General features: G+C 44.7%; 1 protein-coding gene across 1 annotated transcript; it reads right to left on the minus strand.

Annotated features, from left to right (window-relative positions):
• Positions 1 to 235: 235 nt before the first annotated feature.
• On the minus strand, positions 236 to 16757 carry ctc1 (CTS telomere maintenance complex component 1). The gene is made up of 24 exons (XM_064329060.1): positions 16598 to 16757; positions 16138 to 16301; positions 15672 to 15915; positions 14638 to 14858; positions 14015 to 14150; positions 13011 to 13400; positions 12620 to 12748; positions 11945 to 12171; positions 11677 to 11827; positions 11178 to 11375; positions 10631 to 10769; positions 10321 to 10435; positions 8817 to 9516; positions 8295 to 8384; positions 7410 to 7526; positions 6615 to 6670; positions 5847 to 5953; positions 5326 to 5491; positions 4675 to 4743; positions 4273 to 4435; positions 3527 to 3591; positions 3002 to 3158; positions 1153 to 1288; positions 236 to 720 (listed from the first exon to the last, which is right to left on the minus strand). Exons 1-24 carry the CDS (start codon positions 16637 to 16639, stop codon positions 608 to 610), a joined length of 4095 nt encoding a protein of 1364 aa, XP_064185130.1. The 5' UTR covers positions 16640 to 16757; the 3' UTR covers positions 236 to 607.
• Positions 16758 to 16967: the final 210 nt, after the last annotated feature.

Here is a 16967-nt window from a genome sequence, read left to right on the forward strand (position 1 = left end):
TAAAAACTGTTTTGCATTTGTGCTTTGCTCTCAGAATCTTTGTTTATATGTCTGCTTTAATTTGACTTGGCATAACTGTAACAATTCTAATGAGTTATTATTTTTGAATTTATTTGAAATCTTTTCTCTTCATTATTACTACATATAATTTATAATTATTATGCGTTCCCACTGATAATACAAACTAGCATCAGTATGCAGGCAGATGGATTATGAATGGAACACACACACTTGCACCAATCAAGAAAAGAGTTTAATGGTTTAATACAAAACTAATTTTTTACATTAAAAAAGTGTAAACAATATGGCACACTTTTAGAGCACTTCTACAGTTATTACAGTACACATTGTTATGAAGCATTATTCTTGGGTGTCTTTCCTTCTCACTCTGTGCTGCCAAATCATCAGGAAATCCAAATCATCAGGAAATCCACACCATTTCAGCCGGTAAGAACGGATGTCACCTTGAAACGTCTGTCCCATGATACACACAAATTCATTCTTTAATTCTGTCTTCCCCCTCCAGTTCTGTAGTCTCCCTTCCTTTCTCCTGCTTATCTTCTCTTGTTTTATCCCTATTTCCCATCTCCCTTTCTCCCTCTCTCTGTCACATGGAGCTCTCCCACTCTCTCAGCTCAGTGCACTGGAGCTGCAGGGGGGCTGGGATCCTGGTGATGAACTCTCGGTCCCCACGGGTGAACCTCTTCAGCTGGGTGTTCTCTGGAAGAAAAGCATTGTGGGTGACAGGGAAGGATCCTTCTGAATGAGCCCCTGTGAGGGGCTATGACGAATAGGGCGTTCGCTTTTTCAATAAAACATCGCTTAAATGTACAATTATTATGGCCCAGTTTTAATTTCCCGTTAAACCTCCAGTGAAATGACTTAAACACGCTATGCTTTAACTAATGACAAGAGTACTTTGAAGTTTTCTTAAACAAAATAAAACCAGGAAATATAACAATTCAAATGATGCTGTTCACAGCAATAAAATGACCTGGCAGTTCAACTGTTGCTGAAACGAAAGGGGTCCCCAGGGGGTCCTTGAAAATACCGTATGGGTACCAGGCAAGACTTGATATGCAATATATAGACAGACTATATACAGATTTGGGAAAAATATTTTGAAATATAGAAACTTTTTAAATGGCTGACCGTGTCCGTGCGCAGCGCCGCCCTGCGACCGCGACCGCAGTTCACAGGTGAGCGTGACGGAGCGGCAGACGGCTGCGCAGACGCACAGGTAGGACAGGTACTGCAGCAGGGGGTCCTCCGAGGCCACGTCAGACCCCTGCAATACACCCCGGCCCAAGAGTCACTCCTTCAACCTGAAACACCTTTCAGGCATAACAGAACAACATCTCACCAAAAGCCCCGCCCCGCCCCGCCCCACCCTTTTTTCCCCCAGTTAGGAAAGCCCAAACACGCTCCTGCTGTGACGTTTGTCGCAAATGCCGTCGTACACTGGGGACGGCTCATAAAAGCATGCACTTTCCTCTGAGGCAGGCAATGCCGACCACCGGAGTCGGAGGAAGATATTTCACATGCACAGACTGGTGGGCGCCCAATCAGGAAGAGTCATATGTTACCCCCGGTGACGGTAGAGCCGACTGTACTGCCCTGTGGGGCTGCCGGCCAGGCCTGTGTATGATGGCTGGACAGAACTAGAGCTCATGCAGTCAGTGCTTTAAAGGTCAGTCAAAAGGTGCCTTAGCACCAGTGCTGCTGTTCCTTGTTGCCTTGAGCTATTTCTGACTATATTTCCTTAAATATACAAAAAAAAAAAATTTCTCTGTATTTTCATGCCAGTTCAGAGTACAGAGTACACTATTGACAATGGACTTGGCTAAACAAGACTTTGAAGCGGAAGTGTCGGACTGGTGCCAAGTTGTGGTGCCTACAATATTACCAGCAAGGTATCTAGGTCATTTAAAAGAGATTCGGTATTATTTTTCATTTTTTCCCCAGCATAAAATCACAATCATCACAACAATGTGCAAACCCTAACTGCAGGTCATCTACTGTATACCGCGGACAGCCGGCTAACAGGCTGGGAAGGGAACATAATAATGAGCAGGCTAGCTAGCAACAGTTACCCATTGTAAGACTTGACACTAAATGAGATTCTACATGACTACCTCCCTGCAGTATGCTGGTATAATAATCAGTCCCAGCTTACGCCTAGGTCACTGCTCCTTGAAAAGAAAAGAGCTCTGACCTAGGTGTTAGCTGGGACTGGTTTAATTTTCAAGGCAGTTGTCTGGTTTAATTTGGTCAATATCAACACAGCTTGGTTGTCATTCACCCTGAACAGGTAGGACTTCTCTTCCAGGGCTCTTCAAAATAATGAAGTCAGAATAAAACCAAGCAGCTTCCATAAAGGCTAAAGAAAAAAAAATGTGTATGCTCTCAGAAGATCCCTGTCCCTGCTTATTTTATTATTGGTTATTAACTGAAACTATGGAACAGAGCCCCGAAATGAGAGTAGATCCTTAAAAATATAATGCTACAATAATGTAAGTATGATTCTAATCAAATGTTTCAAATTCTCAAGTGCCATATTTTAACACATACAACGCTTCCAAGTAACCTGCAATAATTTAATATGCATTAACGTCCTGCTGAGGTTTGTAGTACAATTTTGTTTTTTGAATACCCTTCAGACCAGACTTCATTTGTCAGTCCCTCAGTGATGTCATACACAACAGGGCTTGCCTGTAAACAGCTCACTATCTCCCCCTATCCTTCACTCTGGCTTAATGCAGTTAGCTTTCCTATGCCTGAGGCCTGCAAAGGCACAGGAATCTACCAACAAGTCACTGATTCAGCATGTCTCCCGGGCTCTTCTGAGCCATCAAAATGAACAGAGCACAGACTGAATGGGCAATGCTGAAATTCACCACCCCTCTTCTTATTAATTTATATTCATCTTTGAACATCATCTAGTTGTCTGAGAATGATTTATCACAGTTTAAGAGCAGCTTGGTTGATATTTGGCTCTCACCACGCTCCTCCCTTGGTGGTGCACTCTCAGGTGACCTCTGACCCTGACCAGCCGCTGTAGTCCTTCCCATTCTGTCATGCTCAGTGCCAGCAGATGTGAGACCGTCTGAGAGGAGAACCACACTTGGGCCTCTGCAGTACCATCCTCCACCACTGCCCTGTAGAGTACACACACACATACACGTAAACACAACACAGAGAACAGATTCAGTTATTCACTGAGATATATCCACATACAGCAGAGATGCTCTCAGTTATCTCTCTCTCTCTCTCTCTCTCTCTCTCTCTCTCGCACACAGGCGCACACACACACACACATTACCACCTATCACCTCACCAACTAAATTCTGCACTGTAACATTAAAACACACACACATAGACACACACACACACACACACACACACATACATGACCTCACCAACTAGCCAAAATTCCACACTACAGCATTACAACACAGACAATGCCATATGTGCTGCAAATCACCAACACACACAGACACACCAGGAAAAGATTCTATGCACTCACTTTGCATCTGCTTGGAAGACTCCAGTGGTTGAAGTGCATGGTGGGTAGTTTCGAGTGCAGGCGTCCTGTTATAAGAAAAAATAAGACGTTCAAAAACATTCAAAACAAGGTCAAATTCACCAAGAATCATGTCAATCCTGCTGATTAAGCAGATGATGTAAACTGGAGGTGAAAGGGAAGTTTGAAATGTGTAAGAAAATGCAAGTACTTTGTCAGCAGTTTTTTTCATTGTCCTGGTCTGACCTCTATTACTCCTGGTTCACAAAATTTAGGCTGTATCTTTTTTTTCAGGCTTTCTAGTTCCACACCCTGCCTTTTGACTCTGCGAAGGCCTGATTACACTTCTGGAAGTCTGACGGTCATCACGATAAAACCACAGTGGCTTCAGAAATGCTGGCGGTATTAGACGGGTCACGCACCGTTTCCAGTTATTATCTTAATTTGTATTTTATCCCTGATTCTATCCCCGGGTTTCCCAACCCCGAACACAACGGATCTTGTTGATCTCCCGCTGCAACACTTCCTGCTGGCGTCAGGAGGGGGGCAAACACGTGACTCCCCCGATTCACATGACACCTAATCTTGCTGTTTTCCACACTGCTGACGCACCACCAATAATATTTGTGTTATATAAGATGCGGATAATGTCATAGGTTCCCTTCGTCACCTGCCCGGTTTCAGCCATGACAAACTCAGTGTATTACACAGGATCTACCCAGGGCTCTTTTCCAGGAGCTGGAGAGTACCTGTTTGAAGACACTGGAGCACAGAGAGCAGACCCATTGCAGCTGCAGGTACAGCACGCACGCCACGTGAGCCCGCACCCGAGCCAGGCCGCAGTGCTGCGCCCCCTTCAATGCCCACTCGCCCAGGTGCATGATGGGAGGTGGAGTCCTGAGTTCCGCTGAGCTTGAAAAATGAAAATACAGAAAGGGGCCATAAATAAATGCTGTATTGCCAAAAGATGGATGTAGCTGTCAGGATTTAAGGCACGGAAATAAAAAAACAATACAGACTGCATGAAAGGAAAATGATGAGAGAATACAATCTTAAATTACTAGTGCAGAAGTGCAACTGTCAGGTTCACTGGCTCATAAAACCTCATTTGACTGTCAAAGAGGCAAAAAACATGATGGAAAATGAATCACCCAGCCTGTGCCAGTGCAGTAACGGTCACACAACTCAGGGGGACAGAGCGGCAATACACACAGCCGATCCTGAAAACACAAGGAAATACAGTTAGAGCAGGGATAAGTTAATCAATGCAAATGTTTTACATTCTTAATTTATGGGCCAAAAATGTCTATTTGGCAAGAAGACCATCTGAAATGACAGGGGCCATTGCAGCTAGAAGCTCCAGTGACAAACTTCTAACTTATAATATTTTTGGTGAAAGGCCCCTGCACCTCTGCAATACATACACTGAATAAGACAGGGAGTAGTTTGACACAGGAATACCGTAATACCATAATAAGTGCAATGACTTCATGAGACTATGAAGTCACCATAGCAGGTTAACACATGCATCACTGACCACTTAATTACATTAACACTTTACGCAGTAAGGACATTTTCAGCACACATACCTAGCAGTTTGTTTACAAACCAGTCCCTACTAAACATTGTACAGACTACAATACAAACACTGCTACGTGGAGGGGTTGCTACAGGATATGAACAAAATGTTGATTTGACTGTTTTTTTTTACTGCACAGTCTTTAAAAATTATTTTAATGGCACTCAAGTCAAAATGACCAAAGAATCAGTACAGATATTCATACACTGCTGATGGCACTCACCGGGAAACCTTGCGCTGGAAGGTCTGGAAGAGCACTGTGGCCCCAGGTACGAGGCCCGGGGTGAACGGTCTCTGGGAGAGGTCAGCGTATACCTGCATACTCTGGCCAGGAGACAGGACATCCTGCACTGTCAGCCTGACATTCAGAGTCTGCTCCACATCCACACCTGTTCACACACAAAGCAGAGTGACTCCACATTCATGTGCGGGAGATGCGTCCCTCACAAAACCCACCTAGGAAACATTGAGTCAGAAGGAGGGACAATTACAGGGACACAAGTGAAAAACATAAACAAGAAAAGAAGGAACACAAAAAAAATGTGATGAAGAAATACATATGCAAGGGCAAATAAAAGTTCTCAACAAAAACAAAAAATAATTGGTGAAGGAATTAAAATATTTTTTGAAAACACTGTCACATACATTTACACCCAACGTTCTTTGACAGTAATTCCATGATTTAAGAATCCACGATTTAAGAAGGGAATTTGGCTTTTAAATATTTCAGAATTAATTTCTTACCCTTTTCCCTGAGCTCTGACTGAACAGAAAGGGTCTTCCCTTTCTCCTCCAGCAGCGGTATTCTTTGACAAATCACTCCTTCAAAGGATACCAAGGAAGAGGTAGTGCTGGGGTGAACAAAACAAGACTTAAGTTACCACACACGACTGCTTAAAACAGCATTTCCTAGCACTATTGATAGGGTCAGAGCTAGAGATATGGTCTCATAGCATTTACCTACAGTAGCCAACAATTGTAATGACTGATTACTGTTGTGATAATTTGGCTGAAACTAAAGGACTAATCGTTTTTTAAATGACAAAAACTGTTAGATTAAGGGAGCGAGGCCAGTAAGGAAAATTACTCACAAAAAGGTCTGAGATAAGAGTGCACTTGAGCTGAAAAATATTTCAGTATATTCACATTTAGTCTTGGAAAATAGTATATGGGTCCTATATAATGGCATGACAATGACTTGCAGAAAGAAGAAAGAAAAACTGTTTACAGAGGAACCAACACAGAGTCTTTACCAGAAAAAAAGATTTAAAAAAAGGAAATTTGGGCCAATAGCCATCCTCTGTGTCTTAATCCAGCCACATGAAAGAATCGCAGTGCGTCAGACTTCTAAGAGCTGAGAAGGGCTGTTGGGTGTTACCCCCAAACCAGATTCTAACATACAAACCCGTCATCGTTCATTCAAACTCGAAGACACGCGTTGTTTGGCTCAGAAAATCTACAGAACCCCCCCCCCACTACCGACGGAGTCTACATACGGTGGAGCGCATTTACCTGCAGCACAGGACCTCCGAGACAGACGTGACCTTCTGATGCACACGCCCGTTTCCCTGCAAAAACACACAGCGCCCTCAAACCATGCTCTGCCTGTAACCGTTCCTCTGGAGGCCATCGGTGTTTGAAAACCTGGCGTTTCGTAACCGTCGGCCCTGATTCTGCATTTCTGCCACTTGTTTTTCCGTCCTTCAGACCGGGTTATTAAGGGCAAGCACTGAGAGCAGTGCGTCTGTGGCACTTTTTTCATTTTTTACAAACACGCACATGCGGCATGCTCACACACATACAGAGGGTACTGGCAGCACGGAGTCTAAAGGTATGCTATGCCTTACATCCACACACCACACCTAAGTTTTTTATTAGGTCACACTGCCAATATGAACAGTTGCTGCAGAAATCTTGATACGTCATAGACCCAACTGGGACTAAACCCCATGACTCTGTGAACCCCGTAAGAGCCCATTAACCCCACTCTACCAGTCTGCCGTGCCTACGCGCAAGGTGCAATTCCTTCAGTCTAATACCTGAGGATATAAACTACAGAATGACAATATGTAGATTTGCCAAGGGTTATCAATATAATAATAGAGTAAATGGATATCTACACATATACAGAATAGGAATATGTAGACTTATTCAGAGTAATGAATATAATAATGACAATGGATATCTGCCCGGATGCAGAATAATAGTATGTAGATATACTAAGAGTAATGAATATAATAATGACAATGGATATCTGCTCAGAAGCGACATGTGAATTGTGATGGAATGCAGAGATATGCCGCTGACCTGTTGGAGGGGCAGGGTGTGGAGGTGCCAGCGGGGCTGTACCAGAACGGTGGGCACGCTTTGGAGCTGGGCACCGCCCTGCGTTGGCACACCGCAGCCACGGAGAACCCCAGGGTCCTGGCACAGGAGAGGAAGGAGAGGTCAGTATGACACAGAGCCTTATCAGCCAACAGACCAGAAACAAACACGCGCACTGAGCCCTCGTACGAGACCGCGGCCAGCCTCTCGTGACCTACATGTTACAACGCTCAGGTGCACCGTTGAGCACACACACACCTACACAAAATTCCTCTGGAGTGGTTTCCCTGTTTCCCATAATTCTGCGGAAAAGCTGAGAGTCGATTCCCAGGGGAGAGAAACACCATGGTAAAAGCATGCCACAGCTTTAGCTTGGTAAATCTGACTATTGGCTGGGGCATGCAGGGAATCCGTGTAGTTGTCAGTTAATGGCTGTTGTCAGTTAATCACCAATGAGGCAGTCAGCTCAACAAAAGCTTGCAGCCATCACTGTAGCGGGGTAGCTAGCTTAACCAACAGTGCCGCTTCATTTGCATTTATCTAACTTCAAATAGCAGCTTTCAATAATTTAATGAGCATATTTTACTCTCTTTTTCCCATGGCTGACAGCTTGTCTAATTGACTGCTGCAGAAGAATATATGACGCCTCACTAACAAGCAGAGTCATTTCAGGAGACGGTTTCAAATGAACAGTTTCACTTGCCTATGTACCAGAATCAGCACTAAACACTGATGCTTGTGTAAGGGTGGAGTCTCAAACCAGCTCTTCTGTAGTGAACTACAATACAGAACAGCATGAGGGCCGTGGCTTATCTAAAGGTCCGTTAGTTGGGGGGGGGGGTGCTTTTCTTCGCAGGGGGCACTGACCTCAGTGTGGGGGGCCACTATCCTGTAAACACAGCCAAGCTGCAGCAAGGGGTACCAGCGCACACATTCGCCCACGAACTGGAGCTCCACCTGAGAGACAGAGAGAGAGACAGAGCGTAGGCACATCTGAGATGGAAGAGAAGCTGGAGGACTGACAGAACAAAAATGAACATACGTCCTGGCGGCATGTAATGTCTGCTGCCCAGCTGTTCAATGCTTACAGGCCATATTTTTTTAAAGGACACTTACACCTAACGCTTAGTGCTTCACCAGACATATCAGTCAGTTACCAATCAACATCATCATTATCCATGTGCCTAAAGTGAAGTTCCACAACACGCTTTCCATCGTTTTTAGGTTTTAAACAGCTATATTTCTTTCTTGGGAACTTCACTTTACATTTGATCTTCCATAAGACATTAATGAAAAAAACAAAAACAAAGGTACATTCACAAAATTTAAATAAGCCTGGATGCCCTTGAAAAGTGTGACACCTGCTGGCCAACTAAGGCAACAGCTTACCCTATCATTCTGGGCTTCCCTTAGTGTAGTTTCTCTCTGTTCCACGGGACAGTTTTTGGGGTCCTGCCTCCACTTCTGCACCCCACCAAGCAACACAGCGGATACCCCAAAACACAGAGAGAGTCTGGGGTCTCCTTCTGAAACCTGGACGTTGCGAAAGGCCAGTCCTTCTTTGGACTCCACACAGAAGACAACGGACACACAGGGAACAGGGGGCGCGACCTTCAACCAGCCAGAGGTCAATGAACAGGCGGGGTCAGTCAGGGGTGGCTTGTGCATGCCCCTCTCCCCACTTCCTGTATTTTCTTGTTTATCCTCTACAGTTCGGGTTTTTGACTTTAGGTTGTCATCTTTGTCATCTTTTCTTGCTCTTTTGGCATGTTTTGCTGTCCTTTCCTCTCCTGGCCTGGTTCTCCTGTTCGTCTGATCCACGCTGAGTTTGGGGCGGTTTCCTGTTACAGCAGAGAGGACAGGCTCCTCTGTGGCCTGTTTGTGGCTCTCTCTTTCCTTTCTGAGATGACTGGACCGCTCACTTCCCTGGGACCCACCAGGCTGGTCTGCGCTTGAATGGGGAGCGCACTCATCCCTCTGCTGCTCCCCTTCCCTGCCCTTCTCTGGATTTGAGGAGCTGAGGAACTTCGCCATGGCGACAGATGGCCTGAGAACAGTAAGGTCATCCAGACACAGCTGAATGTACAGCCTGAGAGGAAGAAAGAGGACACACTCATTCAGGAAGTCTGTTCAACTGGATGCATCCCACTGCAATATTTAATATGGATTTCAAGATGATGTATGTACCAGAGAAAGAGTATGTTTAGAGTGTGATCTCCAAGAGCTGACTTCTTAATGTGAAAGACGCAAAACAGCTTCATATACCAAGCTGTGTTGTTCTTGTTGTATCTGAGGCCTACAAACCCTACATGCCAGCCAGATCCCTCCGTTCTGCTACCTCAGGACACCTAGCACCTCCCCCTCTTCGCACCTGCACTTCCAGAACACGTCTCCTGTCTGTTCTGGCTCCACGATGGTGGAATGACCTCCCTGTGGAGGTCAGAACAGCTGAGACACTGACCCATTTCGAACGACGACTGAAGACTCACCTCTTCAGGCTGCACCTCTCCCCATCCCTCCCTTCCCCCCTGTAAATGACTGTAAGCTTAGGGTTGTAACTAGGCAGCTGTTTCGTAGTTGACTTAGGTGCATTAACTGTCTTAACTACTACTTGTATTTTTTCCATAGACTGCGTTGTTGCCGTTCTCGTTGTTAGTGTTAATCAGTTTAACCTTCAGGGTCCAAGTTGAACTATGCGGTTGTTCCCTGCACTTGGACCGGTACTTCTCTCTAGGGGTTTCGTCATACTTGTTCCTGGTTATGGTTATACACTTTGTTGTACGTCGCTCTGGATAAGAGCGTCTGCCAAATGCCTGTAATGTAATGTAATGTAATGAGGCTGTGTAATATTTGGAGAGTGTGTGAAATGCATGTGTGAGTGTGTGTGCGGTACCTGGAGTGTCTGTGTGTGATGTAGCGCTCCTGGTCCAGGTGCGTCCAGGCAGGGAAGTCGGCCGTCAGAAATCGTTCCATTACCAGAGCGTAGCGCTGAACGCACACTAAACAATCTGAGCACAGCAATATTCCAAACGTTACGCAGTACAAAACAGAGAGAGGTGTGGATGTGTGTATGAGTGGGTGCGTGGGTATGTTAATGTCAGTATGTGTGACCAAGCACGTATGCATGTGTATGTGTATGTGAGCACCCATGTTTGCGTCTGTGAATGTGTAATATGTGTAGGCAATTCAGGATCATGTGCTACCTAACCAGGCAGTGTTGTAGGCAGCACAGTAGGATTGGTCATCTCTCTTTTCCACGACTACACAATCCATCACCCCCGTCTGGTCCTCCAACTGTATACATGGCCCTCGCCCACTCACCCGCAACACACCTACCAGCACCTGGAGAGAGAGGGGGTGAGAGGGTGATGAGACTGATAAAATTATATAAGAAATCACTTCTCTATGACCTATAGCAATGTAGATATGGCAAGTCGAAGACAAACATAGTACACGTCAAAATTAAAGGTAACAGAGTTATGAGTGATTTCAATATTGAAAGCTTATCTGTGAAAATATTTTTATTTCAAAATGGATCAAATTTTCACCAGTTAGGTTATAATGTCATCAACACCTCCAGAAAATCTGGTCTTAGGTTTTTGAGCTGTTCCTGAGATTACTTATCTTGAACATGATCAGTGCTAATAGACATAGTCTGACACATGCAAAATTTCAATGCACCACCTTCTTGATAGGCCCTTTTCACCCCTGGTTTAAAGTGTGTTCATACAGCTACACAAATGCACCAACCTTGGGTTTGGGCAGGGTCCCGGCAGACAGGACGTGGACAGACCAGGCGAGCAGAGGGTTCAGTGCAGCACGGGTAAGATGGGGGGCTGAGGCGGGCAGTAAGGACGGCAGGGACATGGAATCCCAACACTCTCCCTCCATCCAGGACCGCAGATCTCGCATGGAGATCAACTCGCATGAAGGACTGTCCACTGAGTACTGAAAGAGAGAAGGGAGAAAAGCCAAACCACAACCAAAGAGTCACTGTATGGTCAGTGTGCTATGGAATTACCTGCAGTTTAATTCTTGCTTTTGACCACAAACCCCTGAATGCTCTAAACCAGCCATTGTAAAGCCGAAACTTATGTAGATAGCTAATCTATTCTTCACCACACACCAGAACTCTCTGGGCAAAAGGAAAACGTAAACTAAAACTCAAATAATATCAAAACACCCAGAAAGTCAATTTCCCCTTAATGGTTCTCAAAAAACATGCTAGATAAGATGCAGTTAGCCTTACCTCTGTTAGGGGGCAGCAGTGAGGCTCCTCCAGCATCTCTTTGTAGAGTTCCCTTGGTCTCCCGCCTTCCCACCCCGGCGGCACCACACAGCTCAACAGCCTTCGTGCTGCTGCCCTTAGACGCCCCTCTCGCACCCAGCGGGGGCACAGCCTGGGGCAGATTTAAGGACGTGATATCATTGGAGGAAAGCACACGCCTGTCAAATCGGAAGAAACCAAAAAAAAAAGGGCCAGATAAAAGAGACACACAAACGCATGCAGAGCGTACCTCTCTCTGAGCGCGCTCAGACAGTGACACAGCCACAGGTACTGGGAAACGCCCAGGTTCCTTTCCAGCAGGAGGCAGAGTGCAGGGGAGTCCCTGGGGTGGCAGGAAGTCAGCTCTGTTTCCAGTCGGCTGAAGGATATGACCCGTATGCTGGAGCGCAGGCACGCGCACAGCATTGTGGGAAGGGCGTGCGGGGATGGCCGGTACAGGAAATGGACATCATGGAGCTAGGAAAAGGGAGGGCATGTAACCCAGACAGAAGAGCAGAGGAGGTCATATGAAGAGAGACTTGTACTCTACCTTTTACGACGTCACTCAACCAGTGTATTAATTAATATACAGACTGATGCAAAAGTAGATGAGGTTTTATTAAACTGCTACTTTTATGAGCTAAATTTCACAGAAAAAAATCTTAATTTTAACTGGAGGCCCTTAGTCAAAATCCCAATATCAATACAAATGAATTACTCTCTTCAGTGTTAGTAATATGCCCTATTACCTTGTGAGCAAAATTTTAATAGTTATAACAAAATACATGACAGCACCTCAACGTTAGTACCACAACAGTCAAACCTAAAATAAACATAAACTACTGTAAGGGCTATGGAAAGACAAATTAAAAGGATTAAAAGTTCTAATGTATTGCTATGTCCTAAAAAGATTAAGTTCCCTCACCTCAATTTCTGCCCCTGGCCGCAAGCGATGGCCTCCTCTCTGCAGAGGCTGATAGGCTAGGCACAGCCCAACCGTCCCGTCAATCTCATAGAGCCCCGCCTCTGAGTTCAGCACCTTCGATACCACCCCCTAGAGGGAAAATGAGCTTCCAATTCACTGATTCACTGACACACAATGGCCAGCTATAAATATCTATATAAACCAGTGATTCCCAACCATGTTCCTGATGATCTACCACCCTGTAGGTTTTCACTCCAACCCTGACAAAGCTCACCTTATTCAACAGCTGGAGTACATTAACAGCTTTGAGCTGCTAATTAGCTGAAAGAGACACCTGGTTGATCTCCAGGAACAAGGTTGGGAACCATATCAATAAATCCATGGCTCTCACCTTATAGCTGATCATTTTGGAAATTTTGGTCTTGGCTACAGGGAAATTCTGTGGCAGAGTTGTAATTGTCTGCATACCAGACTGCGTGTCCATCTCTGCCTGTTTTTCTTTGTCAGTCTGTGTGCCCGCCTCAGACTGTGTGTCCGTCTCCATGTCCTGTCGCCCCTGACTCTCCAACCCGGTTTTCCCATGATGCCCAGAGGAGCCGAGCGCCTCCTCCCAGGTCAGCAGAGCGGCCGGGGGCTCTTTAAGGACCTGCAAGCGCGACTCGGGGGTGGCACACAGAACTTTGTGCCCCGGCCACTCCCTCAGCCCGCAGACACGCAGACCCGACACGCAGACAAACGTGGCCACGTGCACACACTGCCGCCAGCGCAGACAGCCAGGGTCCTGCAGAGAGGAGGAGGGAAATAACAGAGAGGGAATGAGAAAGGAGGAGACACACGCACAGGGAACTGTATGATTGGATTACTTTTAAGTCGTTGTTTGGTTGGACAAATGCCAAATTGAAACTGACTCCCCTGATTCTAGAAGTCTAATCGTAATTCATGCCAAGTTAATTCACAGTACAACAGCTTGTGATTAAAACAAAAAAAATTCATTTTGAGTTGAGTACTCTAACGGTTTCACTGTCAAGTCTTTCTTAACAAGCTCTTGTTGTTCATAATAAAACTGGGTATAATTTAAAGATATAGCTAAAGAAAAACGCTGAACTGTTCCTACACCATGAGCTTCAAAGAACCATGCAATCGGCACCACATTTATGTATTAATAGAAATTCTGCTCTGATAATACTGGGTCATTTCAGCACCTATGTTCTGTAGTTGTCCACTCGTAAGATTTGTCAAGGTCACTCACAGTACAATCAAAACATATTAGGCTTTCTTGTGATTAAAATGTGGATTCCTAATATATGGATTCAACAGTACCTTCCTTCCCTTCCCATAATCCTTTCTCTTCCAGCTTTCTGAAAGCAAAACTCCAAAACACGAAGACACGCTCACCATGACCAGCACAGGAACAGTGCTGTCCCCCTCTTTCAGACAGAAACAGAAGAATGACTTCACCCCAATTTCCAGCAGGGGGCACACTGTGCAAATTTGCCCGAACACATGGAGACGAACGCCTCTTTGCCTTTCCCTGATGATGAAACACAAGCAGCAAGGAACACCTCTCTAAATAATTTGTAACAAATTAGTTGCGTTTCCTTCCCCAGTATACAGTATATAGTTAACTACTAAGGTATGTGCCAACAGGCTATTTCTTCTCTTTGAAATGTCTAATCAGTCTGAATAAGGAGCCTGTTTTTTTCCTGTTTGACACAATTACTTTAGCCATTACAATTTTCATGATGCAAAGGTCCACTTTATTGATATATATTTATATGTTGCGGCATAATGGCAATAAAATCACTGTCATTGTTAGAGAATTATGGTGAATAAAAAGAATGAGCCCACACACCATGTTTGCTAACCAGTACAATTAATTTTTTTAGCAAGTAAATTTTCTCATCCCTCTTGTTGAGTCTATTGCTGTTTGGCACTTGTTACATTTGGTACATTTCTTGCCTTTCAAAATGTAAAATTACCTGTACGACAAAGACTTAGTTCGATGAGGCCCCACTCACCTCAGCCCCAGTACTTTGGCAGCTTCCCCGGTCCCCATTAATTTAGAGAGAGACCCCCCAGGGTCAAAGGCTTTAGGACTGGGGACGAGAGATAGGGGTGAAGCACTCATCTCGAGGTAGCCCTTTGGTTCCTGTCCCTGACCTGAAGCATGCTGGGGGATGTAGTTCCAACTGGGAAATAGCATCAGCTGCCCAAGCCACTCAGGTGAGGGGTTGAGAACCTGCTCAAAAAGAGAGAAACAAACTCAATCATTTTTTCACCCTACTCCTGTGGATGTTCTCATTGTGACACAGTGGGGAATTTCCCCATCCAATCACCACAGCATCAGCATCATCAAAGCAAGTTTTAGAGCTAAGAAAAAAACTAAAAACAATTAGCACCAATTCATTATTCAGGGGTACAACATGACTGACAGGTGCACATATTAAGGGGTACACATAGCATACATATGGTATAATATGCATGTATACAATACTGACGCAACTCTAGTTAGGCTAAATCTGTGGCCATCTTGGTACAATTAGCCTCACTTAAGAAGTTCACAGCCTTATAGTACTATGAGCCTAACTAGGCTTATACTGATGTGTGATAAGCCTTCCCACCTTCCAGGGATGTGCTTTGCTTATAAACCATTGCTCAGCCAACTTCTTCTGACTTATAGAGTCAACTGGAAGCGGGCATTAGCCCCAATTAATTGGCAGGTGGTCAATCACAAAATAGCTCAATGCTGCCCGAAAACCTATTAGAACCGATCATATTGCAAGATTCTTAGTGGAAACTAATGTCACAAACATTAATGTCTCTTTCCAGGAGCTATAGAGTGTATGGTACAACCCCATTGTATGGTGAAACCTTACTCCATCTCCCTGAGCTAATAAGATACCAACTATTCAACCTACCCAATTGCAGCTATCACAAGAAAGCATGCACCTGAGCAGTGAATGATGCATGCCACTATTGAAAAATGTTGATGGTATTTGAGCATCTGAGAATTGAATTGGCAAAGTGTGTTAAGTTTAGAAAGGTGGGTTACCTCACAGGTTACACTCCCACTTCCATCCATCACTTTCCAAGTTCCATCACATGTTACACCTGGCTCTGAACTGCCATCAATCAGAAAACCAATCAGGAGAAGGTAGGCAGGCGACAAAGCTTTGTAATTGGACAGCACTCCCTCTGCTTCTTTGGTCCACTCTCTGTACTCAGTGGTGGTCCAGGTGAGATGGCTACAACAGAACGTGTGTTGCCTGGTGACCAGTTCCGAAACGGAGACTAACCTTCAGTAACACAGAAAAAAAGAACATGATTCTGATGGGGCAAGAGTTGTAATGGTTTATGCACAGATACTCTGAACGCTGAGGTGCACTGCACATCTCCGAACTCCTTTATACGGTTTTCTTATGGGTAAAAAACGTAACATGTACAAAAGAACATAAGCTCTTTTTTACCCGTTAAAACATTTCTTATTCGCATTAAACTAGTTAAATTGTCTGCTGCACCTGTAGCCGACGGGCAGCATGGCGGTCTTGGTGCCCACTGCCCGTTGAACTCTTCTAACCACTGCCAACGCCAGCTGTGCAGCAGAATAACCAGCATTGTGGCCTGTCACAGTGCACAAATTGTCTTCTACAAATTGGTATAGCTCTCGCAGCCAGCGCAGCTCCTGCAATGGGGGAGAAAATAACAAACGTAAATTAACGCTCTGTTGTTTTCTTTACTAATGCTACAACTTATCGATCCTAGTGTCACTTAAAAGTAAAACGGTGTGGTGTATTTTTTACTTTCACATAAAATATTTTGTTCCATGTTTACGATCGCTCATAGCTAACTGTCATCAAATAATGTTGCACCACACGTAGCAACAACATTGAGACAAGTACCGCGTATTTTGAATTGAAAGTTAGTCAGCCAGCTATCTTCATCTCTGACAACTACATATCCTAGCAAGCAGCTACCTACCGTCTTACTGGCCTCTTCAAATTCGCTAAGAAATGAATCCATTTCCTTCACGAAGTTTGTAAGACCAAATCCATATTTTCAAATAGCTATTTCACATGATAATGGGTTACTGTGATATTTTCTTATACTTCTTCGGTTTAATTTTGAAGGCCAGTGTATCACCAAAAAAGCGCGTTGCTGCCACCTACGGTATCGGAGGGTGAGCTAGGCCGTTACAATACTAATTCTACAATGATCATGTTTCTCTGGTCTCAAGTATAGACAAGCATGTCTTTCCAAAACATTGTTTGTAAACACTACGTTGAAAAAGAATCCACTATGTTATGTGGGACTGAGCAGTTATTAAAGTTAAATGTATGCCATTTCATGT

This window comes from Anguilla rostrata, chromosome 3 (assembly GCF_018555375.3).
Source record: "Anguilla rostrata isolate EN2019 chromosome 3, ASM1855537v3, whole genome shotgun sequence".
In the NCBI taxonomy this organism is placed as follows: Eukaryota; Metazoa; Chordata; class Actinopteri; order Anguilliformes; family Anguillidae; genus Anguilla; species Anguilla rostrata.